Source organism: Drosophila albomicans, chromosome 3 (assembly GCF_009650485.2).
Source record: "Drosophila albomicans strain 15112-1751.03 chromosome 3, ASM965048v2, whole genome shotgun sequence".
Lineage (NCBI taxonomy): Eukaryota > Metazoa > Arthropoda > Insecta > Diptera > Drosophilidae > Drosophila > Drosophila albomicans.
Window position 1 is genome coordinate 45,928,950 of NC_047629.2, and position 26,912 is coordinate 45,955,861.

At 42.3% G+C, this 26,912-nt stretch overlaps 1 protein-coding gene across 18 annotated transcripts in view; it reads left to right on the top strand.

The window, feature by feature from the left end:
• LOC117568394 (protein still life, isoform SIF type 1) overlaps positions 1-26,912 on the top strand; it is a 105,188-nt gene that overhangs the window by 73,175 nt on the left and 5,101 nt on the right. For 5 of the 18 annotated variants that reach the window (XM_034249011.2, XM_034249012.2, XM_034249014.2 and 2 more), the window contains 14 exons: positions 489-675; positions 4,463-4,577; positions 6,600-6,751; positions 12,008-12,189; positions 16,410-16,580; positions 17,452-17,646; positions 17,720-17,828; positions 20,085-20,264; positions 20,347-20,484; positions 20,569-20,726; positions 21,237-21,605; positions 21,671-21,908; positions 22,003-22,282; positions 22,843-26,438. In XM_034249011.2, the coding sequence (XP_034104902.1) occupies positions 489-675; positions 4,463-4,577; positions 6,600-6,751; positions 12,008-12,189; positions 16,410-16,580; positions 17,452-17,646; positions 17,720-17,828; positions 20,085-20,264; positions 20,347-20,484; positions 20,569-20,726; positions 21,237-21,605; positions 21,671-21,908; positions 22,003-22,282; positions 22,843-24,856 (4,488 nt within the window). In that variant the 3' untranslated portion in view covers positions 24,857-26,438. Of the gene's footprint in view, positions 1-488; positions 676-4,462; positions 4,578-6,599; positions 6,752-12,007; positions 12,190-16,409; positions 16,581-17,451; positions 17,647-17,719; positions 17,829-20,084; positions 20,265-20,346; positions 20,727-21,236; positions 21,606-21,667; positions 21,909-22,002; positions 22,283-22,842; positions 26,439-26,912 lie in introns of those variants that run through there. The other 13 variants (XM_034249025.2, XM_034249023.2, XM_034249024.2 and 10 more) reach the window with 8 other exon arrangements.

Below are 26,912 nucleotides of genomic sequence, written 5' to 3' on the forward strand. Positions count from 1 at the left end.
TAATTGTTTATATCCGAAATGCAAAGAGTCTTCTTTATGGCTATGTTTTTGCATTTAAAGTCGAGCTCTGGTAAATAGCAAAATGTTGCCACTTAGCAGGCGATTAGTCAGAGAGAATGCCATTTCTCAAGTCAGCACTTTTGCGGCGCTGCCTCCGCCCCCTTCTTCGTGCTGCAGCTAAGTGCTTGCAACAAAACAGCGAACGGAGGGAACTACGTAAAAACTTTGAGCCGAACAACAAGCTGTAAATATTGCCAGGTCAAAAGTGCAGCTGCACCCACAACACAAACTTTTTGCCTGCTCAATAAATTGCGAATTAAACCAACAACTTTTCCGGGCGAGAACTGCACCAAAAAATTTATTGAAACTCGCTTGGCAAAAATAACTTCTTACTACTTACATACAACAAAAAACATGAAAAAACGAAAGAGAGCTTGCGGCTTTTTGGCTAATTTTTTTTTATTTCTTGGATTTTTTGCACTTTACAGCTACATAATCACGAGTTTGTCGAGGTCTGCATGAAAATACTGTACCAGGTGGAGTTGCAACGCACCACGTTGGAACAAATGTGGGGCTTCTCCGTGGAGGCGGAGCTGATCGAGAATGCGGAGCGACAGGACGAACTCTGCTGCTATGTGAGCCGCGTCGAGGACAAGAGCGTTGCCATGCATAATGGTGAGTATATATTCTCTGTACTTCAATTTAAACAGTTGCTTAAGCTCAAGTCTGTTTTGCAAAATGGACTGAGGGTAATAATCAAGTGGCGCCCCATCATACTCGACTCCTGCGCTTTTCTGTGTATTGTGCTGCTGCGCTTCTTTTATATGTATTTAAATGCTTTTCACTTTTATGTCAAAATGAAAGAGCAAAAACTTGAACAAACTCACTTTGGTTGGCATGGAGTCAACGCGTCAAGTGGCTGCAGCTCCAGGCGCAGTTTCAACTCCAACTCCAGCTCCAGTTGCAGCTTGAGCTCTAAACGCCAACGCCAACGCCAACTCCAACTCCAGGCTACTTCTTCATAGCATAGAAAAAAAAACTCAACAGTCAGCGCTTGTAAGCGAGTAGAGATCACGTTGATGATGAGCAGCGCACTCGAAGTCGTCTCCTCCTCATTCCTTCCCCTGACTTTCTATCACCTGTAATGGCAGCCGCAGGGCCAGAGCTGCATGTCAAGTCCTTAAAGGGTTTTCGGGCGTCATCTTAGTTCTCCTCCACTCCTCCATTGCGAGTCGGCTCCTTGTTGTTTTTCTATCACTTAAAATCAACTTAAGTTGGCATTTGCATGCAATCCCCCCTCCCAAGAGAGAGAGAAAGAAGGACTCGTTCCCTCGTCCTGGGGGCAAGGAGCGCAAGTCAAGTGCTTGTAGTCGAAATGCCACTAGAGCAGCGCTTTAAATTATGTCGCCTGATGTTGACAGTGCAGGTTACAGCTGCAGTTCCAACTCGCAACTCCAACTCCAACTCCCCAACTGTCAGTCAGGTGTGTGGCACAAGAAGGAAAACTGCAATGCTGCACTTGCAAAAGTGATGAACCTGAAAGAAAATTTCACAGCGGAAAACTCATTAAGCACGTTGAGTGCGAATGTGGCAACGATGACGACGTCGGCGACGTAGACGACGACGATGACAACAACAACGAATCAAAAGTCCGTGAAACAATGCACACCAAAAATTTTGTTCTCACAGAAAAAAAAGTGAGACATGAAGCCAGTTGCATTTTCCCTTCATTCCTCAGTTCCTCCGCTGCAAAAGTTAGCCCTGCCACTGACGGTTAGTTTATAATTTGCCACCAGTTTTTTTGTATACCCGCCACCTACAGAGTAGAAGGGTAATTTAACTTTGTGCCCTTAGCAAATGTCTGGAACAAAGTTATGATTATTGGAAAAGATTCGATTCTTAAAAATTTGGCATCAAAAAGAAACTGTAGAAATTATTTAAGAAATAACTTTATATGGAAAAAACGACTACTGCAGACGAGTCTTAGTTCCTTTGTTTTGAATACAATAGTATATTGATATACCAAATATAAGATTCGATATTTTCAGTATTTTTCAACATATTCATTTGCCATATTTTAAAAGTAAACCGCATTGTTTTCCCTTATTAAAAATGGGTATCGGCTATTTCACAGTCGAGCACACTCAACTGCAGTTATTTCACTAGTTTTTCCTATTCGTTTTGTTGCTTTGTTTGCGCTGGTGAGTGTTAGTTTTTTTTCGGCGGTTTAAAACTGCGTTAACAATGCCACTGAACAAGTTTTTGCTGCCCGGGTGTTGAATTTAATGAGCAGCACAAATAAAGCGATCCCCTCGACTGGGAAAGTGACAGACTTTGCTAATGACTTTCTTTGCAGCTTCATTAGCAAATCTGCAAATCAATCGCAGAGAGTGTGTGTGTGTGTGCTTGTAATCAAAGTTCAATTATTGAAAAAGTATCGAAGTCAGTTGTAGCATAATTTGTTGCAAATATTGAGAGAATTCGAGCTAGCAAAACGAGTGCAATAAATTCAGAGAAAAGCACGTTGCGTATACGCAATGTATCGATAGCATTTAGACAAGTATTGTCCTGGTCGCTTCCACTCGAAATGGCAAACATAAGGCAGAAATCAATGACAATGCTAGAATAATATCCAAGGACAGCAAGCAAATATTACGTATACGCAATATTTCACAGATTGAACAGACAATTGAATGCGTATTGCGTGAGTGTGCATAAATTAAGAAGGAGTAGTAGCAGGCGGAGTAGGCTAGTTAGTTGTTACTTTAAGCTCAAACTCAACTCGACTAGACTCGACTCGATTCGTTTCGTTTCGTACAATTGAGTTTAATTCATATTAGTATGTGCCAAAGACCAATTTAAGGGGACCACAAACAAAGCTCAGCAAGAGTGTAGCCAAAAGGCATTTTCCAACTGTAAATGCAGCAAACAAAAACAAGTGCAACCACAAATGCAGCAGCAACAGCAACTGCAGCAACAGCAGCAACATCAATTACAAGAGCAACAAGAGCTGGAATTGCGTTGGGCTACATTCGAATTCAAATGGAAATGCAAATGCTGCGGCTTGCCACTTTTCTTGAGCTAATTGAAACCCCAAAACTCTTTGGCCAGCACTTTAATGAAGGCACCAAACTGTAACTAGCTTAAATCAATGTGCTTTAAGTGCAACTTGCAACACGATTTCGCTTGCTTCGCTCTCTAGCTCTGTGTTTGCTTGGCCTTTTCAAGTTAACAAACAGACAGCAGAAGCAGCATCAGCAGCAGCAGCAGCGAGCGATAGTAGAGCCCATCCATAATAATGATGGCCACAAGCGCAGCTGCTGTTCGCGACTGTGTGTGGCAGCATGTGCTACAAAAGTTGCATGCCGCACACTCGCACAGTCGAGTGTGTTGAGCAGAAGAACAAGCGTGGCAAAGTATTTGGCAAACATGGCATAACAATTTGCTCAAGCCCAAAGAACAAAGCTGTTGACAACATTCAAAAAAGAAGAAGCCCCCTGAAAGAAGAAGAAAAGAGCAACCGCAAAATAAACAATATAAATACAAGTCGAGTTGATATTTGTCTAATGCATATGCTGGCAATACCAAAGCCAAATAATCCTCCCATGCAAACGTAACGCAAACGCAACGAAACGAAACGTAAACGTAACGAATTCCCACCCACAAAAAAAGGAAAATAAAGAAAAACAAATGAGGAAATCTATTTGGAATTTATAACAAATGCAAAAATTGTGTGTGGTGCACGTAACTTTAGGTGCTGCTCGTTGGTTCAAGGTGTGCTCCGAGTCTGGCATAAACTACACACAACTGTCAGCCAGATAACAACCTAGATAGAGAGAGAGAAAGCAGAGCGAAAGAGAAGGAGCAGGAGGAAAGTTGCACATGTAATCTGTCGAAGTTGCTGCAAAGAAACTGCAGCTGCAACAACAATGATAACAGCAGCAAAACAAAATGAAGGCAAGCAGAAAACAAGCAGCAGCCTGGTCGAAATAAATGTTGTAGAAAATACACACACAAACACACACACCGACACACACACAACGAGCGACGACGACAACACACGTTAGAAAATGCTAACGAAAGACGTAAAACTGGCAACGTGGCGTATGAACAATGCAAAAGCCACAATGCTGTTATTGTTTTATCACTGGCAAAGACATGGGCGCTTATCTATACGAAAAGATGTCACTGCCTCTACCACAATTGATGTTGTATATCCTACAACAACAACTTCCCTGTAGTTGCCTCCCCCCTTCACCTCCTGCTATCAACGTTAGACAACGCGCATCTTTTACGTTTCACTTGGCTGATGGAGCTGAAAAGACTGCGTCCATTGTGTTTGATAAAGATACAACTACATATATAGCATATACATATAATATATATACATATTTATTTGTGTAGTCGCATATAATAGTTAACTGTAACTCATATTGCTTGCGTTTTCTCTATTCCATTGCAGGCATTATCAAAGGAGACGAAATAATGGTCATCAATGGTGCGATTGTATCTGATCTAGATATGATGTACTTAGAGAGCGTCCTGCAGGAGGAGCAATCCCTCAGCATGATGATGCGGTAAGTGCTGTCATACTCTTTCTCCCCCCATTTTCCTTACCGCCCACCTTCTCCTCCCACACTTGCTCTTCTTTACTCACTCAGCTCAACTGTCAATTGTTTGTCCAGCTATCGCACGTTCTGCAAACATCTGTTGACTTGAATGCAACGGCAGCTAAGTGCGACCATTTTCCAGCTGCTGCTGCTGTCCCCCCACTTGATCCCTTTCCTTACTTTTGCTGCCATTCATTCATGACATTTCTATTTCTATTGACAATACACGTTCCGTTCCGTTCCGTTCCGTCCGTTCGTCGTTTGCATACGCTTCTTGCATTGTTTAAACAGATACACAGATTAATTAACTATTTTAGTCGCCAGCTGTGCGCCATTGTTTAAACTTACAATGCCGATTTATCGCCATTTTCGTGCCTCAGTTGATCAGCTACAATGGCTACAAAACAACTTCACAGCATCAACTGCAACAGCAGCCATTCGCCGCATTGTTCACAAATTAATTACGTAGCCGCCGCATGGGTTTACCCGAAAACCAAAATATATACGTGACTCTTATAATAACATGAGAGAGCACACATGCACACGCAAAACTAAACTTCAACTGTGGCTTAATAAACAGATCGATTGCCAGGTAGCATAACAATGTAATCTCTACGCATAACAAATGATTTGCATACTTGATGCGCAAGCAACATTTTCGAATGTTTTTCTTAGCTTACAGTGAAGAAATTTAAAGTACTTTACGCTCTTTACTAATTTAATGGCAATGCTTTGAGTAATTTAAAGTATTTTATATTACGCTCTTTACTAATTTAATGACAATACTTTGAGCAAAATATCAGCTACTAAAAATCTAGTTAACATTTTAATAAATTCAGAGAGTAAAAGCGAAAGATTGACATGAATTGGACTAGACTTTAGCTTGTCAGTCGAATCAAGCTGTGTGCTTTAATTGGCCTCAGATGTCAATTACAATGTATTAGACAACCCGGCGTATACGCAATTTGCTTAGCTCTGCACTGCTATAAGGCTAAGCTCAACTTAAGTTCCTCAGCTCATCAATTTATATATAAAGCAAATTTTCTATTCCCAACATGGAAAAATTCAAAATTAGAAAATTCTCATTAATTTCGCCGTTTGCGCAATGTACAAACCACTTTTATTAATTAAAAAAAAAAAGGAGTAAAGGAAACCCCGAAGCTCGAGCCTTTCGACCAAACTTCCAACTTCAATATTTTGCGAAAAACCCAAAAAATGTCAACATTCGACAAGCTTTTGGCGCTGGCCAACAAGAAGTTGACCTCCCCCAAAAAAAGCTGTTGAAACCACACAAAAACACACACAGACACACACACTTACACTCGCATATAGTCAAATTGTTTTGCAACAAATCAAAAATGTGAAATTTAGCACGATAAAGAAGAAGGCGCCACACAATTTTGCAAGGCTTCAATATTTTGCCTTTTCATTTGATTTTCCATGTTTTTTCCTGGCTAAACTCAAAAAACAACAAATTTGAAGCCGCAGCCGAACATAAACACGCTGTCCAGAAGAGGGAGGCGAGGCACTTGTTCCGCTTTGGCGGCTGCGATGACCCTTCTCCAGTCCTCCCTCAAAACAAAAAAACAAAAAAAAAGGAAAAAAAGCCGAGTCTGACTCGTGAGCCTGGCACAGCATTTTGATAGCCTAATTAGCTGCTCTTTATGGGCACAGCATTTGGCTTTTGTGCTAAGCGTTTGCCGAGGCAACAAACTGTAACCCCGTTCCCCTCCCTACGCCCACCTCTTCGCTCCCCAGCGTCCCGTCAAATGCCATTCAAATTATGCACGTTGTGTTGAGAGCCATTTTTCCGCATCTTTTGCCACTGACATAGAAAAAGGTCAGCAGCAGGTAAACTCTCTCAACTCGACTTCCAACACAAAAAGCAAAGCAAATCAAATCTAATAAAATTTATGTTAATTTTGTGTGTGTTTTGCCAAAGTTGTTGCCTCATATTGTGTGTCTGTTTTGTTTTGTTTTGTTTTGCAGCTCGTCGCGCACCGAACCCCCAGATCTAGTGGGCATCATGCGTGTCACGGATGACATGATTGACTCCCTGGTGTGCCCGCCGCCGCCAACTGATCCGCCGGTGATGAGCGAGGAGATGATAACTGGACTGATTGTGCCAGCGCCCGGTTGGAGTAAGTACACGAACAACAACAGCAACAACAACTACTACAAAACAAATATAACCACACTATATAAAAGTATTTTTTAAGCGGTTTTCCCTTGTGTAAAACTGTGTGTGGAATTTTCCTACTTTTCCGCAAGTTTGTTTTTTTTTTTTTAGTATTTTCGGGGGCGGGATTTTTCAGTAACATTTTAAAAGCCGCAACAGAACATTCATCTCCGGCTACAACAAACTAATCACAGCAGAACCTTCACCTGTGTGTGTTTTAGCTACTGTTGTTGTTGTGGTTTAAGGTGCGGTTGCTCTCTATATACGTGTGTGTGTGTGTGGGGGGGGGGATACAAGAGTGGAAAGCGGAAACGTGAAGCGCATTTCCGGACGTGGGCGCTGCATGCGAATTTGTAAAGTTCATTAAAGTAATTTATATTTTTCGTTTAATGCATGTTGCAAGTGCTTCTACAACACGCAACAACGTGCAACGTGCAGTAGCAACAACAATTACATCAATAAGTAGCGTGCTAACAGCCAGAGCCAGAATGAAAGAGTGAGATAAAGAAAGAGAGAGAGAGAGAGGAAGGCAGATGAGATGAGGTTTTTGTGGCACGATTTCGCCCCATGCTGCTGTCGTTTCGTTTCGTTTGGTTTGGTTTCGTTGTGCAACAACAACGACTACATAATTACAGGATTACAAACTGCACCCACACACACACACACACAGACACATACATTCGCACACACACACGCTGCACTGCACTCAAAAAGCCGAAGTGGCTAAGAACACAAAACAATTAAAAACCAACAAACGCAGAAAACAACTATAACAACAATTGCAACAGCAACAACAACTGATATGTGTATATGTATGTGTGTGAGTGTGTATTTTATTCACAAAATGAAACTTTTTTATGCGCCAAACAATTAAAAGGCACAACAAACTAAAAAAGAATTAAAATAAAATACATGCAACAGCAGCAGCGAAGAAAGCGAAGAACAAAGCACAACTTGCCAAATACTCTGTAAAATAGAGAAATGCTGAAGATAAGAAAATGAAAAAAGAGTTCGAAATGAATGTGCCTTGCATAGTAAATTCCGGTTTTACGGGGTATAAAAATACTGAAATAAAAAAAGAAGGAAATGTAGCAAAAATTAAACGACTCGCATGCAACTGGCACACGTATTGGTTGCAAGTGAATGTATGTGTGTGTGAGGGTGGCTATAAGAAGGCAATGCACATACCCCATTATGGCACACACACTCACACACCAACACACTCACACACTCGGTTCTCTGGTTGCTGATGAACGGACATTTGTGGCATATGGGTTATGGATATGGCGGCGGCATATGCACACACACATTCAAAAAAAGCGTTTGCCATTCAAAATGAATGAAGGATAGGCAGGACCAAAAGGAGGGTAGAAAGAGAGAGATAGATGGAGAGAGAAAAAAAGTGGATTACATTTCACTTTGGCAATTAAACAGAGAAAGAACTCGGGCAAGCAAGGCTGCTGGAGTTCTGGGCCATGTTGAAGCACTTTTAGCTTATTAAATGCACAATTAAGTGAAATTTACAGTGAGAGAGAGAGTGCGAGAACAGCGAACAACGCTGAAAAGAGGGATTGACAAAAAAGAAAGAAGAGAGAAGCACAAAGAAAAAAGTCAGCAAAGGAACAGACAACTCACATATATGGAGTCTTGGGCAAACTGGTCAAGCTTGTAACTCGCAGCTCATTTGCGAGTCCCAAAAAGGATTTAATTATCATATATAATCCTATAACAAAAGCGGGCACAAAAGGAACTTACAATATTCCACTTGAATGCAGCCCCAAATTATGAACACTGCCTTTTCTTGTCGGCAATCAGTTATTAAAACTCCTCGACCAAAGAACTGGCAACACTTTAAAGAACGAAACAAAGCGGCTCGTTGTTGATAAAAGCAAACTGTAAAACCCTCGATATATTCCCATGGGTCACTTTAGTTTCCAATTTGCAGTGAGTGATATATTTTGTAAAGAAAGACTGCCATTGATAGGTCAATATTTCATCTTGTGATGATATTCAAGAATTTAATTAAAAAAAGAAATGACTGTCGTCGGTTACTTTATGGCCAATTGCAGTGAGTGACATATTTTATGGAGAAATACTTTCAGTGATAGATCAATATTTTATCGAGTGCGTTCTTAAATTATGTTCTGAAAAGATTTGGATATTCAATTGTTTATTTTAAAAATAACATTCTTAAGAAAAAATACCTCCATTGATAAATAAATCTTACTTCTTTATTCTCTTTCAATTATAAATTACGAGAAAATAAGCAGATACTCGAAAGAAATCATTAGAAATTTGAATGCTCTATTCACTTCAGTCTGGCATATGAAATTTCAAAGTGTTACATCTCATTTGAAGAAAGATTTCTATTGATAGGTCAATATTTCTTCTTGCAGCCTCTTCTTTTATAAATAGTTAGCTCATATTCAGATACTCAAAGAAATAATTAAAAATTTGAATTCAACAGAATTGGTTCATATAATTATATCTTTTCAAAAAAGATTTACATATATCAATAGGTCAATATTTCTTCGTGTATCTTCTGCAGCTATAAATATTTAGTACAAATTGAGAAACTTAACATAAAGAATATATTTAAAATTGTAATTTTAATGGTTTCGATAATTTACTTAACTCTCATTTTTTCTTGTCAATATACCTGTCAGTAAATGATTCTTGCTTATGTTCAGACATGCCATTAAAAATATTCAAAACAAAATATGTAAATTTAGGAGTTTGTAGCCAATAGCATTATAGAAATTTGAGCTGCAACTGCTGTGGTTGCCTGTTGTTGCTGTTGTTGCTGCCTGTTGTTGTCCTTCACCTGTTCAAATGCAATCGATGCCTTTAACAGCCTCACGTTTGCTAACCGAAGTTTTCCCTCTCTGCACGTATCATAAACTGGGAAAACCTCAGTCCACGCTCGCTCTCTGCCTCCTCTTTTCCTTGGGGGCAGGAGCCATAGCCATCATAGTTAGGAGTAAAGCCACTAAAACTCTGTGAGTTTATGGCCAATGCACAAATTTAGTTTGGCACGTTCCCAACCTGAACAACAAGCAGAAGCAGCAGCAGCAGCAGAAAGGCAGCAAACCAGCAAACCGAGAGCCAGCAACCAAACAACGACAACAAACAACAACGGACAACGTCTATAAGTTATTAGCCTACTCGCTTGTTGTTGTTATTGTTGTGGTTGTTGTTTTTACTGTTGTTGCTGGCACTTACAAAGGGACTACGTGCAATTTGTAAGAAGACCGCAAGTTGAAATTTATAAGGCGGCAATTTCAATATCTTACACACACACACTTATTCTATAGCAAAGTAAATGTGTGTGTGCGTATGGTGTCAAATTTGAAGCAAAATGTTCATAAAATTTGTAGTAACCAATTTGCATGCGCAGCAGCCAAGGGACCACTGAGCATGGAGAGCAAGAGGAGTGCAACGAAGTAGAGAAAATAGGCAGAGACATAGGCATAGAGTCGAAAGCTAGAATAGAGCATAGAGAGAGCATAGAGCAGGGCATTGAGAGTAGGGCATTCAAGGACATGATTTTTAAACGTTTCCTGGCGTTGCCAAAAACTACCGCTATATAAACTGGCACACACACACTCACACACAGATACAGTCGTACACTCATACTTACAACTGTATACAAGCCTCATATATAGCCCATAAATTTTTTTCTCTGCTGCTCGCTGTTTCTTCTTATTTTTATATTTTTTTTTTTTTGGGGTAAAATCTTTGCGCTGTGTCTGTGCATGTATATGAATGTATGTGTGTGGTTCGTATGCATGTGTGTGTGGTGTGTATATGTGTGTGTTCTCATCCTGTGTTGGCCCGCAATTCGCTCGCTCGTTGAGCCTGCTGCGGACGTTGTGGCAAACACATCGCAGCAATAATCATTACAGCTTGTTGTGGCTCTTGTTGATGCCGTTGTTGCTCTCGTTGTTGTTGTTTTTGTTGTTATTACGCTCAGCTTTATGCGCCGCTATTCGTGTTGTTGTTGTTGCCAATTCTGTGCTCTTTTTATACCCTGCACTCAGTAAAAAATTACCTAAAAGGGGTACATTAACTTGAACTTAAGCAAAAGAGATGCCTCTTCCCTTTTACTTGGTATCAACAGTCGAGTGAATTTTCTTTTTCAAAATTACATGTCATAAATTACATTACATATTAAATTGCTATAGAAATGTTTTCTGAAAGCCTAAAATGATCTAAAGTTGCTGCCAAGAAAAACTTTTAACTCTCGGCTTTTCTTTTGACATGCACAGCAACAAAGACTGTTTTCATATTTTCAATACCTACATATGAAAACAGCTTGAAGCCATGAGCTTTAGCTTTGAATAATCTACTAGTTTGTTCCATTACTACTAGCTTGCTAGTTTATTCAAATTGCAATTGCTTAATAAATAGACAAATTAAAAGGTTCAATGGTGAATCTTAGCGCAGACAATTACAAAGCGCCATCTATTGGTCAACTGTTAGAGATAGTTTTGAAAGGTACTATCAAAATTACGCATACGTCAATATAAAAATAGTTTAACAACTTGACTATTTACATATAATATGGCCAATCTAATATTTTTTTCATTCAGGTTATCTTTATCATCACAAATGATAAATAATAAATAAATAAATATATTTATAATAAATATAAATATAAATATTAAAGAAGCAATAATGAAACTTTGTTTAGGCTACGCCAAAGCGCCATCTATTGTACAGCGACTTCAGATAGTCTTCTCTTTTCTATTAAGAAAATTACGCATACGTCACTATAAGAAATGTTTTTCTTGCTTGACTGTCTAAGAGATATCGCCTACAGAGTATCTGCTAGTCGAGCACTCTTTGCGCTGCAATGTTTCTACTTTGTGCTTGTTTCTGGGTTGTTTTTGTTGCTTTCGAAACGCCATTTGCGCAAGTATTAAATTCCTGCTGCTCTTTTTATTGCGCAAACATGGAATTTAAAATTAACAAACAAGCTGCAGCAGCAGAAACAAACAACAACAACAATAACGAGGGTAACGAATAGCCATCTTAATCGAACTTTAAAGCTGGCCAAAAAAGGCAGAAGCACACAAGCAAACAGGCCCATTGGCAACTAATTATGAGCAGCAAGAAAAACTAATAATACTCTCATAATCGTAATAATAATAATGATAATAAAAACATGACTAACTGTTATCTTAACTCACACCCCCGACTCTTTCTCCAACTGCAGATGGCACTGGCAAGGATTTGTATTCACCGGAGGCGGAAAGTTCGCCGGCGCCCTCATTTGTGGAGCCAACAGTATCGCAATTGGCTGTGGGTGCTGGCGGTGTCTCGGGACTGGGCGTGGCCAAGCCCACATCGCGCACCAGCAGCTTTGAAATTGAGAATCTGCTCAAGACCGCGGAGCAAGTAAGTTATACCCATTCCCCTTAAACCCCTGCCCCATAGCTAACTCCTCCCCAATAAAAAAAATAAATTTCACATCTTTGTGAAACGTATTCGCATATAAATATATATATATACATATGTATGTATAACGTACATATAGTTATATATAGCTAATATAAACATGACCAAGAAGAAACAAAACGCAAACACGTTAAACGCCCCTTTCCATCCTTTTCACCACTTCGCCTTCCTTAAACGTTGAGTCTTGGTTGCCAAAAAAAAATGCAGAAAAAAGGGGGAAAAAGATGGAACACATTCAAGTTGAGCCCGGAACTTGGCACTTGGCTAAGGCAGCGGGCAAAGTCAGTTCCAATTGCTTTGAACTCGCTGAGCGGAAACGGAAACTATTAAAACGAGCGCCAAACACGAGCACACACAGTTCAGGAGGAATACAGGGGGAGGGGTGTGGAGGGGCAAGGAGGTGGCTGGGATGTGGTGCACTTCTGATTGAAATGTGCACAAATTGAAATTTGCCAAAGCTATGAAAGAGAGTGAGCGAAGGAGGGAGTCTGCTTCTTTCAAGTGGATTAGGGGTTTGAAGGCAAACAACAAGCAACAGAGAAGCTGCAAGAGCGTCAAGGAGGGACCGGGGAGTGGCTGTCAAGATGTCGTAGAAGAAGCAGAGGGAGGAGAGAGAGAGAGAGGTGCACTGGCTACGCTGAGGGGGCAAATTTGGCCTATTGGGTCTTGTTTTGCTGCAAGTCACCAAACAATAAACGTCACAAATAGAAATGGGCTGGCATAAAAATATCAAGGATATATACACAACAAATATGCTAGACAGACAGTGGAGCCGAGGGGAATACATGTGGATGGCACGGGCGGGGGCACAGCAGAGACAACGAAGCGAAGAGAAAGAAACGCAAAGATGCCACAGAATGCACTTTGTTTCTGGATATGCTTTACCCAAGTGTGCTCGAAACTGGCAGAAACCCACTTCATTTAATGATACTTGAACACTGTGACACACAAACACACTGAGGCCGACACACACACACACACACACAGAGACACACACAGACACACACATGGCTAGACAGCAGGCAGCTGTGAGTGACTGGAGAGTCAGGGCGTTACATAAGAATCCTTTTAATTCAAGTTGACATTTCGCACAGAGCGCCAAGAAATTCAAGAAATTTTCAAATTTTTCATCTTTGGGGCATGACGCCAGTAGCAGCAGCAGCAGCAGCAGCAGCCGTTGGTTGCAGTTGCAACAACAATGTTGGCACTCAGCAGCTGGCCCATAAGCCTCACCTGGCAGAGCTACCCCCTCTCTCTCTCTCTCTTCACCCCTTGCCCCCTTTGTGGCAGCCTCTTTGTTGGTTTTGGGTCGTCGACGACGCTGTCGCCGCTTATGCAAATCAGCGACGTTGCAACAAGAAAGAAATGCAGAACAATAAAACAGTTAAAAGTAGACAAGAACAAGCTGCACAACAACAGCAGCAACAGCAGCAAAAAGAGAGCGAAAGAGAGACGGAGAATGAGAACGAACGAAATAATAATACACAAAGTGCAACTGCATAAAAGTGAAATGTCTTTCACAATGCCAACGTACAACGACAACTACAGCGACAACGACAACGACAAGCAGCAGCAGCAGTAGAAGAAGGCAACAAGAACAATTCAACTGAATGTTGCACGAACAATGACAACTGAAATTTCATGAGATTGTTGTTGCCACACTCGCCATGTCACAGCACAAGAACGAAAGAGCGACAAAGACAGAGACACAGAGACGGAGACGGAGACAAAGTGAGAAACAGGCATTGAGGAGACAGCGCTGTAAACGTGACAAAAATATCAGTTAGTCACGGCAAACTGGCAAACTTGCAAATATCGGGAGAATGGGAATGCGAATGCGAATCAAAATGATAATACCCATTATAATTGGCTCAAGTTTGTCAACGCCCAGCGCCCTACCGACAGATGGCGCCAGCGCGAATGCTAGGGAAAACGAGAAAATTGCAAATAATTTGACAAGTTTCGCTGACAACAATGGACACAAACTTAGAACAATTGAAATGTACTAGTTGTCGACGCAAAGCTTAGGGCAAACTAGCAATAGAGGGCGCCACAAGTTTGTGAAACTCGTTGCTTAAGTTCGTTACTTAATTTCTCTAGGCAAAAGGTTGGCTACACAAATGAAACAAATGCAATAAACGTAATTTAACAGCATTTACTGTATTTAGAGAGATAAATGTGTAGTAAAACAGTTACCCTTTAATATACAAATTGAAAGCATTTAGACTTGCATTTTATGCTAAGCTCAGCGGCCGCTTAACAATAGATGGCGCCCGCAAGCGCAGCTTAATGCAAGAATCCAGCTCTAGATAGCGCAAGTGAGCATTAGATGGAGCCACAAAAAAATAGTCAAAGGAATAACTTTAAAAACGAAATAAATGCAATAGAAGTAATTTAGTTGTTGTGCCTTATTCAACACTAACAATTGCCGTAAGCTACTCGAACATTATGTGAACGCTTAATATTCAAATAGAAACCATTTAGGCTTTACATGCATCTTAGAGCAATTGGAATTTAACATATTTTACGCTGAGCTCAGCGGCTTCCCCACAATAGATGGCGCCCGCAAGTGCAGCTCAAAGCGAAAGACAAAGTTATGTATATTTGTTGCAAATTGTACACTTATTTGCATAAGTATTGCAATTTAAGCCATTCTTTCAAGCTAAAGTGCAATTTGCTTGCTGAATTTCAATTGAGTTGAGTTTGTGAACACACATATATCAAATACCTCAAAGAGTGCGCTGCAGCAGGGAGAGAGGATTTTGAGCTAAGCCTTTCGGCACGGCCACGCTGTCATCGCCAACGCCAACGCAACGCCAATGGAGAAGCAGACTGGCGACAGGCGGTGGCCCCTCAAGCTGCTCGCATTCGCATCACTGTCAAGCACAGTGGTCGCTCTCTCTCTCTCTCTCCCTTGCTCTCTTTCCTCTCCCTTGCGCTGTTGATTTAAACTCTGACCTTTTGCAAATTGCACAGCACTCAGACACACACACACACACACAAACTAGCAAAGAAAAAGAGGGGCAAGGAAAGGGCAGGCGAATGTTAGGCGCATAAAAATATTTGTTTAGGCATTTACAATGCAAATTCGTTCAATATTTTGCTCAGCATTGCTGTGATCCTCGGTAGAGGCAAGAAGCAAGAAGGCGTGGCAAGTCAATTTATCCGAGTTCCGGTCAACGCGTCATTTAACACTTCTCTAAGCAAGGCAGGCAGACGGGCAAAACAAACAGCAGAGCTAAGAATAATAAAGCCAAGTTAACCCCAAAAAACAGAGAAAGCCAAAGCAGAAAAGGAGGGGAAAAAAAAAACTAAAAACCAAAAAAGCCGAAAAACGCAAACAGTGAAAATCAAGAGAGCTCAAACCACTGTGCAAGTGACATAAGAAGGGCTGAAGATTTGCGCACCTCGACGCTTTATGCAAAATCCGGTTGAGTGTGCGACTGTGTGTGTGTGTGTATGTGTGTGTGAGAGTGGGTGTATGCACACACACTCCATGTCAACCGTCAAGCGTCAACTGTCAGTGCCAAATGTGCTTGTAACCGCACACAAACAGCGACAACAACGGCAACGACAACGACCACGACCACGACAACAACAACAAGGAGCAACAACAACTAACTATGACAAAACGACGCCCCCGTAACGTAAGTTGGACTTACGACAAGGACGTGACAGTCATTTAGAACCGCAGCCTGGCGTCGTTCGCCCTTCGTGTGTGCGTGTCTGCGAGTGTGTGTATGTGTGTTTAAAGTGGCCGCCGCGAGAGTTTCGAGCAGCCAAGCCAGCTTAACGATGACCCCAAACCACAGTCGCACCCTTAGACCCTTAAACACCCTCCGCCCCCCTCTCTGAATCTCTCTCTCATCCTAGTTGCCCACTATAACTATCGCCGTCTATCTATCTCTGTCATGCTAACTTCATTTTTGTTGTTTATTGTCATTTATTTTTGGTGTCTCTTTTTTGTGGTCTCGCTTCGTCTCGCCTCGTTTTCGTTTGTTTCGTTTCACGATCCTCATCATGCAACAACAACAACACCACAACAACAACAACAACAACTATTACTACAAACACAACACAATCTACCAAAACGTCCAACCAACCAACCAACCAACCAACCAACCAACAAAACCAACCAACCCGAACCCTGACCTGTTAAGGTTACCGGATTTTGTCGTTCACCTCAGGAAACGCGCAAATCGAGCCCCACGGGTTCAGTCACATCGTCGGTCTCGACCACAGCGCTGACACCGTCACGCCAGCTGACCGATGCGGAGAAGCTGCGCAAAGTCATCATGGAACTGGTGGACACGGAGCGCACCTATGTGAAGGTAAGTCCCATTATATGGCTTCTCAGAAGTCATCTCTTTTGTCTCCTTTTTAGACTTTGATTCAGTTCAAAGTTCTCAGTACGCGTTCTTCTGTTTTTCTCTCTATCTGCTTTTTGGTTCTTTCATTAGTCGCAAAAGAGGAGAGAGCGCGCGCGCTGCAATTAAAAATGCAAATTTTAATCCTTTAACCAGGCGGCTTTAAGCCCAAACGAAGTCCGGGTGTCCCAATGGTCGTGGTCCGAGTTTTGTGCCTCCGTTTGGTGCTGTGCTGTGTGCTGTGTGCCCCAGGAAGCATACAAATAATTATTATAATTTAGAAATTATGTAAAGCGCCGCTGCGGCAACGTTGCCAAGTCTGAGTCTTATCTCAGCCACAACCCACTCACGTTTCCAGCCTCCTCTCGCCTCTCGCCTCTTGCCGCTTGCCTATCCGCTGGCCGGAAGTATTGTTCCAAATGAAAGCGCGCGCCTGCGGCTATGCTACAGTTTTTTTTTTATCCTTCATATTTTTATTTACTGCTGCCCGAGAATATATGTGTGTGTGTTGGTTGTCCCGTTACTCGGTAAACTAAAAGTTGTTCAACTACCCAAACTGGACGCCAACTCAGCTTTCGCCCGCACCTCCTCCCTTCTCCTCCTCTCAGCGCTTCGTCGCTGTCTCAGCCGAGGGAGTTGAAGCGTGTTGCGGGCGTCTGCTGCTGATTTTTTAATTTAATTTATGCATTTTTTTTTGGCTCTCATTTTTTCTACCCTCATCGCTCTTTCTCGTATCTTTTTTCTCTGTGTGTCAACAAATTTTAATTTATTGAACAACAACGCCGCGAACAACTTGCGAAACAAAACAACTGAATTACACTTTTGCATGATGCAGCACTTGAACAATCTACTGGAACACTATCTGGAGCCCATGAAACGGGAAACATTTCTATCGAATGCGGAAATCAATGCGCTCTTTGGCAACATACACGAAATTGTCACATTCCAGCGACAGTTTCTGCAGAATCTCGAAGAGGCGCTCGAACTTGAGCCCGAGTTCAACAAATTCGAGCATTGCGGTCAATTTAGGGTAAGCATCATCTTTTTATCTAACTCTTTTGTTGGCCAACACTTTACGTTGATTCCTTTATTGTATTTTATAGAATGTGCTGTTTGCGATTGGATCCGCTTTTCTCTATTATGTCAATCACTTCAAGCTCTACTCCTCGTTCTGTGCCAGTCACAGCAAGGCGCAAAAGGTTCTGCATCCAAGTAAGTAAACAAATACATAAATAAATAAGCAAAATAATAAATTATTAAATACAAAACAAATGTATTAAACAAGCAATTTAATAGTTGCTGTAAATTACGCATACGCCTCATAGGAAACAACTTGTATTTAAAGAAGAATTTATTTAGTTGTTATAAATTACTCATACGCCTCATAGGAAATAACTCATGAATAAAAATAGCAATGACTTAATTTAAAGTCACTTCGTTCTCAATTAAAATTGAGTGCACTTTAAAATCATATTTCAGCATACCAGAAAGTAATTTGTAAATGTGTCAGAAATTCTTCAAACTTTCTGCATTGCAATTTAATACATTTTCATACTATTCTTTAAGCAAAAATCATGTTAAATTATTCATGAAATTATTAAAATGATACAAGAGATTCCTTAACAATTCATAGCAATAGTCGAAAAGTAATTTGAACTGCAGTCAAACAAAGTTTCGCTGTCATGGCAAGTTGATTACGCATACGCCGCGTATGCCAATTAAATTGTATTATTCGATTACAATTTAAAAAAAATACATTCAATTCAAATATTTATAACATTGTTTAATAATTTAAAAAAATAATGGAAATACCTTTGCAAATATTGCAGTTGCAATCATAGCAGAAAAAAATAGATTGATTTAGCAGATTTAAATTTAAAGTAAACTATTGAAGTCTCGTTTGACAAATCAAAAGTGTTTGCCATATGCATAAATACATATATAATGAGACAGACATTTGTGTGAGTGTGAGTCTCAACTATTGCAATCAGCGTGAAGCGTCAAAGTCTATTTGAGTTTGGCTTGTAAACGGAAAGTAGTTTGGTTTTTTTGAAAGAAGGGGACGCGTAGAGGAAAGTTGTAAAAGTCAAACAAGCGACAAGTTTCGAACAATTGGCAAACTATGCGCTTCAATTGTTGTCAGTGGCTGGCGCACAGCTGCCGCATGCCGCACTCCTTTAAATGATTTGCAAGTTAAATGAATAATTACAACCGCAAATGCCGAGACGTGGCAAGAGTCCCAAGTCCCCAAGTAGTAGCAGAAGGGGAAATGCGTAAAAGAGAGAGGGAGAGCAAGAGAGTGTTAGAGTTGGGGGAGTGTCAGCATATTCATATTCATGCCATGCCAGCAACTGTCAAGTATCTTTTGTTAATTAAACTTGTAGAATTATGACACGCTTGCAAATGGCGAACGGTGTCGAAAACTATGCCACGTTGTTGCCACTGGCTGTGGCAGCAGCAGCAGTGGCAGTGGCAGCAGCAACAGCAGTGGCAGTCAGGCGGATAAAAGGCAGCAAAGTTGTTAGTTTGGAAAGCAGCTGGGACTCGGGACTTAGAGAACTGCGAGAACTTGGGAGTCTCCGAGCTTAGGCGACAACATGTCATAATTAAATTAGACTTAGTCGCAGCTTAAAAACACTCAAACAAACATACAAAAGAGAGAGGAATGAACAAGAAAACAGAACACAGAGAATCACAACGAAAGGAGGGGGCGTGGCAAGTGTTTTACAACTGCATAACAAAGTGGCTGATTGACAACAACGAGAACAACTCGGAAAAAATTGAGGTAAAAATTTGCAATATTTACAATCAATGACGCAAGGCAGCTTGACAGGCTGGCAGCTTGGCAGCTTGGCAGCCTGGTTAGGAGCTGCCAGTAGCAGCGACAGATCCGGATGGCAACTTTAGTTGCCAAAGCAGCTTTACGAGATGCGGCAGACCCTCTCGACTGTTGTTGGCTGTTGCATGCAATTTTATGCAAAAAAGTTGAAAGGATAATTAATTATAGCAAGAAGTGCACTTAAGTGCCTTCGTTACGAGCAGCAACAGCAGCAGCAGCACCAGGCAACCAGCAGGACAGACTGTCATTCAGGCAGAGACAGTGGCAGTGGCAGAGACAGAGACAGAGACTGGTGACAGTGGGATAGGCAGACAGGAGAGGCTCCAGGACAGGCACCATTAGACGCAAATCCGTGCAGCAGACAGGCTTTGACTGTGCGCCTTTATCAAAGCTTCTCAACTGACAATAAGAACAAGTTAATGACATTTTCTTGTCAACGTTGCGCATATCCTTGTAACAGCATATCCTTGTCGCTCGCCCGCTTTCGTTCGTTTAATGGGCCAACGTTGCAATTAATGGCAACTGAAGCACATTGAAATCAAATCATTTGCCAAATGTCTCAATTTGCAATTGTCCAACCCAATTTTTCCCCTCCCTCCCCTTTCTCCCTCTCTCTCACTCTCTCACAGATGAGGGCAACCATGCACTGCAGGAGTTCCTGGCTGCGCGCAATCCCAAGCAACAGCACAGCAGCACCTTGGAATCGTATCTGATCAAACCCATTCAACGCATCCTCAAGTATCCATTACTGCTGCAGCAGATGCGCAATCTGACAGACACTCGGGCCGACGAGCACGTTCATCTATGCGGTAAGTCAAACCGTTTGAAGTCGACTTTTGCCATTTGCTCATTATTATAATTTTGTTTAATCCACTTTGCACACACTCGCAGAGGCACTCAAGGGCATGGAAAAGGTGGCGGAGCATATCAATGAAATGCAGCGCATTCATGAGGAGTATGGCGCCATATTCGATCATCTGTTCCGGCAGCATCAGAAGTCATGCAAGCAGCCCATCGATTTGAGTCCAGGTGGGTTACAACAGCAACAGCAACAACAACAATCGCATTCCACTGTAGCCAATGCCAATCCTCCACACTGCTGCGCATTCCCAGGCGATTTGCTCTACTACGGCGGCGTCGAGTGGCTCAACATCTCTGATTTTCTCGGCAAGATCAAGAAGGGCCTGGAGCTGCATGCCATGTGCTTTGTCTTCAAATCGGCCGTTGTCTTTCTCTGCAAGGAGCGTTTGCGTCAGAAGAAGAAGCTAATGGTGGGTGCACTTTATTTATTTATTAATCTCTCATTATTTTTGTAGTATTTATTAATGATCTATTTATTTATTAATAAACGTTAAAAAGCAAGCATAATTCCAGATAAATTTATAGCTAAATTTGAAATATATTAAAAATTGAAAAACATTAAAATGGCTTTTAGTATTTGCTGAAAGCTTGTTTAACATATTGGAAACTGAGTTTGGATAATGAATTCTTACAGCTTATAAAATTTATTAAATTTTCATGTTTCGACCTTTTTATTGAAAACATAATTCAGATTAAAAATAATGTACCATAATGTATACTATAAATATACACTCTTTTAATTTTATAAACCAAATGCTGTGTATTGAAAATACATATATATACATACATATTTTATTTTAAGTATTTAGCTAAAATTTATAAATCAAATACAAATTCAATTTCAATTAACTTTTAAAATAGTAGAAATAATCAACTGTATTATTAAATATAATATACTAATCATCATTCTCCTCTTTCAGGGTGTCTCGAGCAAGAATGCTCCCAATGAGGTAGAGATCATACGCTACCAGGTGCTCATCCCAGTCACCGAGGTGCAAGTGCGTGCCAGCTCGGCCAAGGACATGGACTCGCACTTCCTGTGGGAGCTAATACACTTGCGTTCGCAGTTGCAGCGTCGCTCTGAGAAGGTCTACGTGCTGTCCAACAGCACCGCCGACTTCCGCAATGCATTCCTCAAGACGATCCGACAGATCATACGCGAAAGCGTACGCAACATGTCAATTCCCATGAAGAACTTTGGCGGCAGCTCTGGCTCCGTGTCTGGACTCTCTTCGCAGCTGGGCGGCTATGCGGGCAACTCACAGACTCTCGAAAGACCCAAGCAACAGGTAAGTTACGCCTTATAACTAAGCGATCTACTTGAGGTACTTAATTTCCTTTTCCTCTTCAGCAGATTACCATTGTGCATGGTTCGCATACGCTAGGCAAGCCGAAGAAGAAGTCGGGTTCGCAGCGTCACTCGGCGGGCAACATCGATTACGACAATCTGTCGGGCAGCCAGGAGGGCGATGATCTGCCCCCCACTGTGGGCGTGGTCCACTATGCCCCGCACACACAGCAGCAGCAACAGCAACCAGGTGGCAACGGTGGCGGCTTTCGCGGTCGCAGCAAGACCCTCGGCGATGTCACAGGTTAGTAGTTTACCCCTGAACTGAAGGCTGTCACATGTTGCTAATCCAAAACTATGCGCACTTCATTGTAATCATCAATCGTCATGTCATAAAGATATCATTCAATCCCCCGTAGATTCGCAGCAGCCACCACATCAAATGCAGCAGCAACAACAGCAGCAACAGGCAGCTGCTCCGCATCAGCACCCACATCCACATCCCCATCCACGTGAACCGCCGCCACCGCCGATCAGGCAGCCGCATCTGCATCATCACAGCACGGACATTGAACGCATCGATCCGGGCACCAAGTCGGAGGGTGAGGAAGATTCGCAGCAGGGCACAATCAGGCCCAAGGCCACGCTGGGCCGCACGCCCAATCACCTGACGCTGAGGTAGGTCTCCTCTCATTTGTATTTACAGTGTAAACTTTATACATTGCAACCTTAGTCGAAAGTCTCAGGCATTAGGCCTTAAGCCTTAAGGGAAGCAGTGCGCTTAAAGACAAGAACTAAGCCTTAAGCCAAGCATTAGTGGACACACAATAAATTTTGCCTTAGGGTATGATTTAAGCCTTAAGCAGACGTTGAAACCATATTAAATCGGTAATTCAACTATAAAATCATTTATGCGATAATGAAAGAAATTTTAAATTTGAAAAATAAAAAAATTTGAATATTGACATGATAATTACACAGTTCGGCAATAACTTACTAAAACTTAATTAACTTCAAATCTAAAACGATATTAAATAATTCTGGCTTCTGGCTAAATTCAAAATGCTCATCATAAATCGTCAGCTTAGAGCCTTCAGTTATTTATCATAATGTAAACGTATTAATCGCCGCTATCCTTAAGGCTAAGGTTGCAGTGTAAACGCAGTCTTAACGTATTTCTTACATCCCCTCGTAACGCTCGCTTATCGCTTGACTTTCGCTCCTCTCTCCTTCCGTAGCACCACATCGACGCTCTCAGTGGGCAGCACTGGCAGCCAGGCGCGCTTGATACAATCATCACATCCGCCAGCCAGCTATCAACCGGTGCTGATGAAGGATCTAGGTAAGAGCAGCGAGTCCGAAATTGAATCGGAATCCGAGGCGCATGCCGCCCAAGTGGCAGCCACATTTAATCTAAGTCTAGGCAGTAGCGGTAGCTTGTTTGCCACCACCACAACCATCACCACAGTCAGTAGCGATCCCGATCCCTATCCTCTATCCCTCACTCAAACACAGACCCAGTCACTGAGCCAAACCCTGCGGCACTTGTCGCCACGCCAATCGCCACGACAGTCGCCGAAGCAAGAGATCGAAGTAATTGAGATCTTCGAAAGCGAGGCGGAACGCAATGCGGCATCTCAGCAGGTGGCTGTGGTGCATCAGCATCCCTCGGGTTCCCGCGACTCCCAACACAAGCGGCGCGAACGCGAACGAGACTCAAGCAGCAGCTCGGGCTGCTCGGAGCATGTTGCCGAATCGGATGCCACCTCACGCTACATGGACAAGCACCTAAGCGATCTGGAGCAAGAGAATCTGGCAGCGGGCACTTGTGACATTGCCGCTTACATGGCCAGCCTTCGGGAGAAATCTTTCGACGCGGCTGACATTGCCGAAGAAGCCGCAGATCAGCAGCAAAACGACTCGAGTCTGTCGCCAGAGCCACAGACCATTGTGGAGAACACACAGCAGACTGTCACTGTGGACATTGAATCGCCCTCACGTCCGGCCACCGAATCGGACAGTACAGGAAATACCACAGGACCTTCGGAGCGTTCGGGTGATGAGACAGAGGACGAACCAACTAGCTCGCTAGCCTCGCACATTGTGGTCATCGACAAAAAAGTGGACAAGGTGTTCAAAGCCAAGTCGCCAGAGCGCGGAACAGCAGCTGCAGCAACTGCAACTGGCACCGTCAAATCAAAGACCAGCAAACGACAAAGCATCTACATATCCCCAGACCGCTGCAAGTCCCAAGGTAGCTCCCCGGTGCGCATTATCAAGATCAAATCACCCAGGAGCAGCGTTAGTGAGCAGGGCAAGCGGCTGAGCATTTGCTCGAGTCGTGACAACTCGCAAGATCGTCTGTCCGCTGGACGACGCACACCGAGTCCACGTCGCAGCTCCGAGGGTGGCGGCGGCATATTGAAGCACACAAATACCGGCGGTGGCATCTTGAAGCCACCCGCAAGTCCAGCGAAGTCAAAGAGTCCCGATCGCAGCTGCCTGAAGAAAGGCGGACCTTCACACGTCTGCAGCGCAGAGCCAACTACAGCGGCGACCTCACTGTCGCCACGAATCTCGCCCCGAAGCAGCGTGGATCACTTGTCCCCAGATCGTGCCAGCATCTGTCAGCGTCACTCGCCGCGAAGCAGCTTCGATAGCCGCGACGGTGGCTCCGATCACAACCTGGATGTGCCCTACGGTGGCTCAAGGAAGCGCAGCATGTCTGCTCACGGCAGCTTCGAGACGGGCCACAAGCCTCACGCCCAGGAAACATATCAATACTATCCGGTCTACGACAATCAGACCTGCAGCGATCACTATGTGGCCGCCGCACCCACAACAAATCGCTATGGCGGCTCCGGTAATGGACGTAGTCGCTTGAGCAAGTCCCTAGAACGTTCGACCTCCAGGGACAGCACCACAAGCAGCTCCTATCGCGCCTATGGCGTCTCCCCCGAACGCAGCTATGTCGTCTATAGCTCCGGACCTTTGCGTTCCCAGTCGGCGGAGAACACTTTCTCGCAGCCCATTTACGATGCGTTGCCCCGACAGGCACCACAGCAATACATGCCGATGACCATGCCCATGGTCAGCTACATGCAGGAGATGGACATGGATATGGAAATGGGCTATGGACCGCCCCCCAGCTGTCCACATGAACCGACCGGCCAGTCGTCGTACCAGCTGAGCTCCTCGGCACCCGAGTACACCACATGCATTGACTGTCTGTATCAGAAGCGACCCTCCTAGCATAAGTCCCGCGTGCGGCAAAGTCGCACGCGGAAGAAGACGCCACGTGGCATGAGTGGCATGCCAGGAATGGGAGGAATGACAGGAATGACGGGCATGGGCAACATGGTGGTCAGCACACAGCCGACAGCAAGCGGCGGCATGGGCTACATGCCAGACATGGGAGGTGATCAAGGCGGCTGCGTTGATTGCCACGATTACTTCGAGATACATGTCTAAGCAAAGGGAAGAAAGTGAATGAAAAGGAGTACGAGAAACTGAGACGGAAACAGGGATTTTATGAGACAGTTGAATTAACCAAAGATAACAGCAACCAAACAAAAAAAAAAAACAAAACAGAACAAGAGTAACCCGAAATGCCTCAACTAAATAATTATACAACAAAGGAAAATATGCGTAGTTCAAGTCTGGAAAATATTAGTCAACAAATTAAAATACAAATAAATATACGTAAAACGCGAAAATGCAAAACTAAACTGGAAAACTAAACAAAATGTTAATCACAAGGGATTGAAAGCAAACTACTTGACACAAACACTAAACTCTACACTAAACTACAATACAAAAAAATGCACAGCACTATTACACTGCACTACAAAACAAGACGGAAGCGAAGCACAGTTTAATGAGTCATGTTTAAGTGTTAGATTAAGTCAGAAAGAGCAGCAGCTGCAGCTCCTAGCAAACATACACGTAACATATACGACTACGCATACCCTAACTTTCTAGTGGCAAAAGCGAGCTGGTTTTTGGGGAGGCTGACTGCCACGCCCCCCGCACATTTCAGGTTAATTATTTCAGTTGCTAAGCGGCAGAGTTGCGATGCACAAACAAATGTGGCACAAGCAAATGAAATGTGCTGCAACGGAAGTTGTGCGTTCGGCAGCAAACCAAGCAAAATTACGTATACGCACAGATGACGCATACGCCGCGTTGCACACAATGCTCAAGTGGCGTAATTACGAGAAAGAGCAAAAGAGAGAGAAGAGAGAGATGCAGCAAACTAAAGTTGAAATTCATACTCGCACTCAAGTAAACTAACTAGGAGACAACTTCACAAAAACAAAAAATAAAGGCACAAGGCTGAAGGATATGCATGTGTAGTCCTATGTAGGGTAAAAGTTGTAGGTAAAAAGTCAGCGGCCCAACTATTAGCCGAGCACGTAAAACTGTGTCGCTGCCATTTCCGAATCGAAAACATTTTTAATTACACACACACACACACACAGAAATACTTATACACTTGCAGCTGCTGCTCGTATGCGTATTTAAGTTTAAGGTCTAAGTGAAAATGCGGGTTGGCAACATTCTATAGGTTAACATTATACACACACTACCTAAGCAAAAAAAGATCTGAAATCGAGACAAAACAAACCAAAAATCAAAAACAAAAAACAAAAAAGGGAAATATTTACATTTACTCGTAGTTAGTTAGAGAAAATTGTCAAAAATGTGTGCGCGGTGTTGTGACAAATAATTTGCATATATATATATATTATATATAGTATACTATATACGAATTGATTCACGTGATCTCATTTCATTGATTTGTAATTCCATTTCGATTCACATTGAGAACTAGGCAATTATTCAATTAAACAAAATACAATAAATGTATTGAAGAATGATAATCGTAAGTCGTACCTCAATGTTCAGTATTAAATACAAAAAAAAATACAACAAATAATTATATTATATTGAAATTATATTAAATATTAGTGCTAAACATATACATACAACTATAGGATTATATTATGGGCAAATCTGAACGCAATGGAATCCAATAATGCATCAAGAACTTGAACTTCCCCTCAAATTTTTGGTTGCGTTCAGTTCAGCCGCTCAGTCGCATACATACATACATATATACATTTAACTTATATACAACTCGCATATAGACTAAGTTTGGGTGTCTACACAGGATTAGATACACTATATACAAACAAAAACACACTCATATATAGACGGACTTACAAGATCAAATGTCAGGTTGTTCAAGCTAAGCAAAGCGAAAAAACAAAAATACAAATACCGAAAAATAGTTGAATCAAAACAT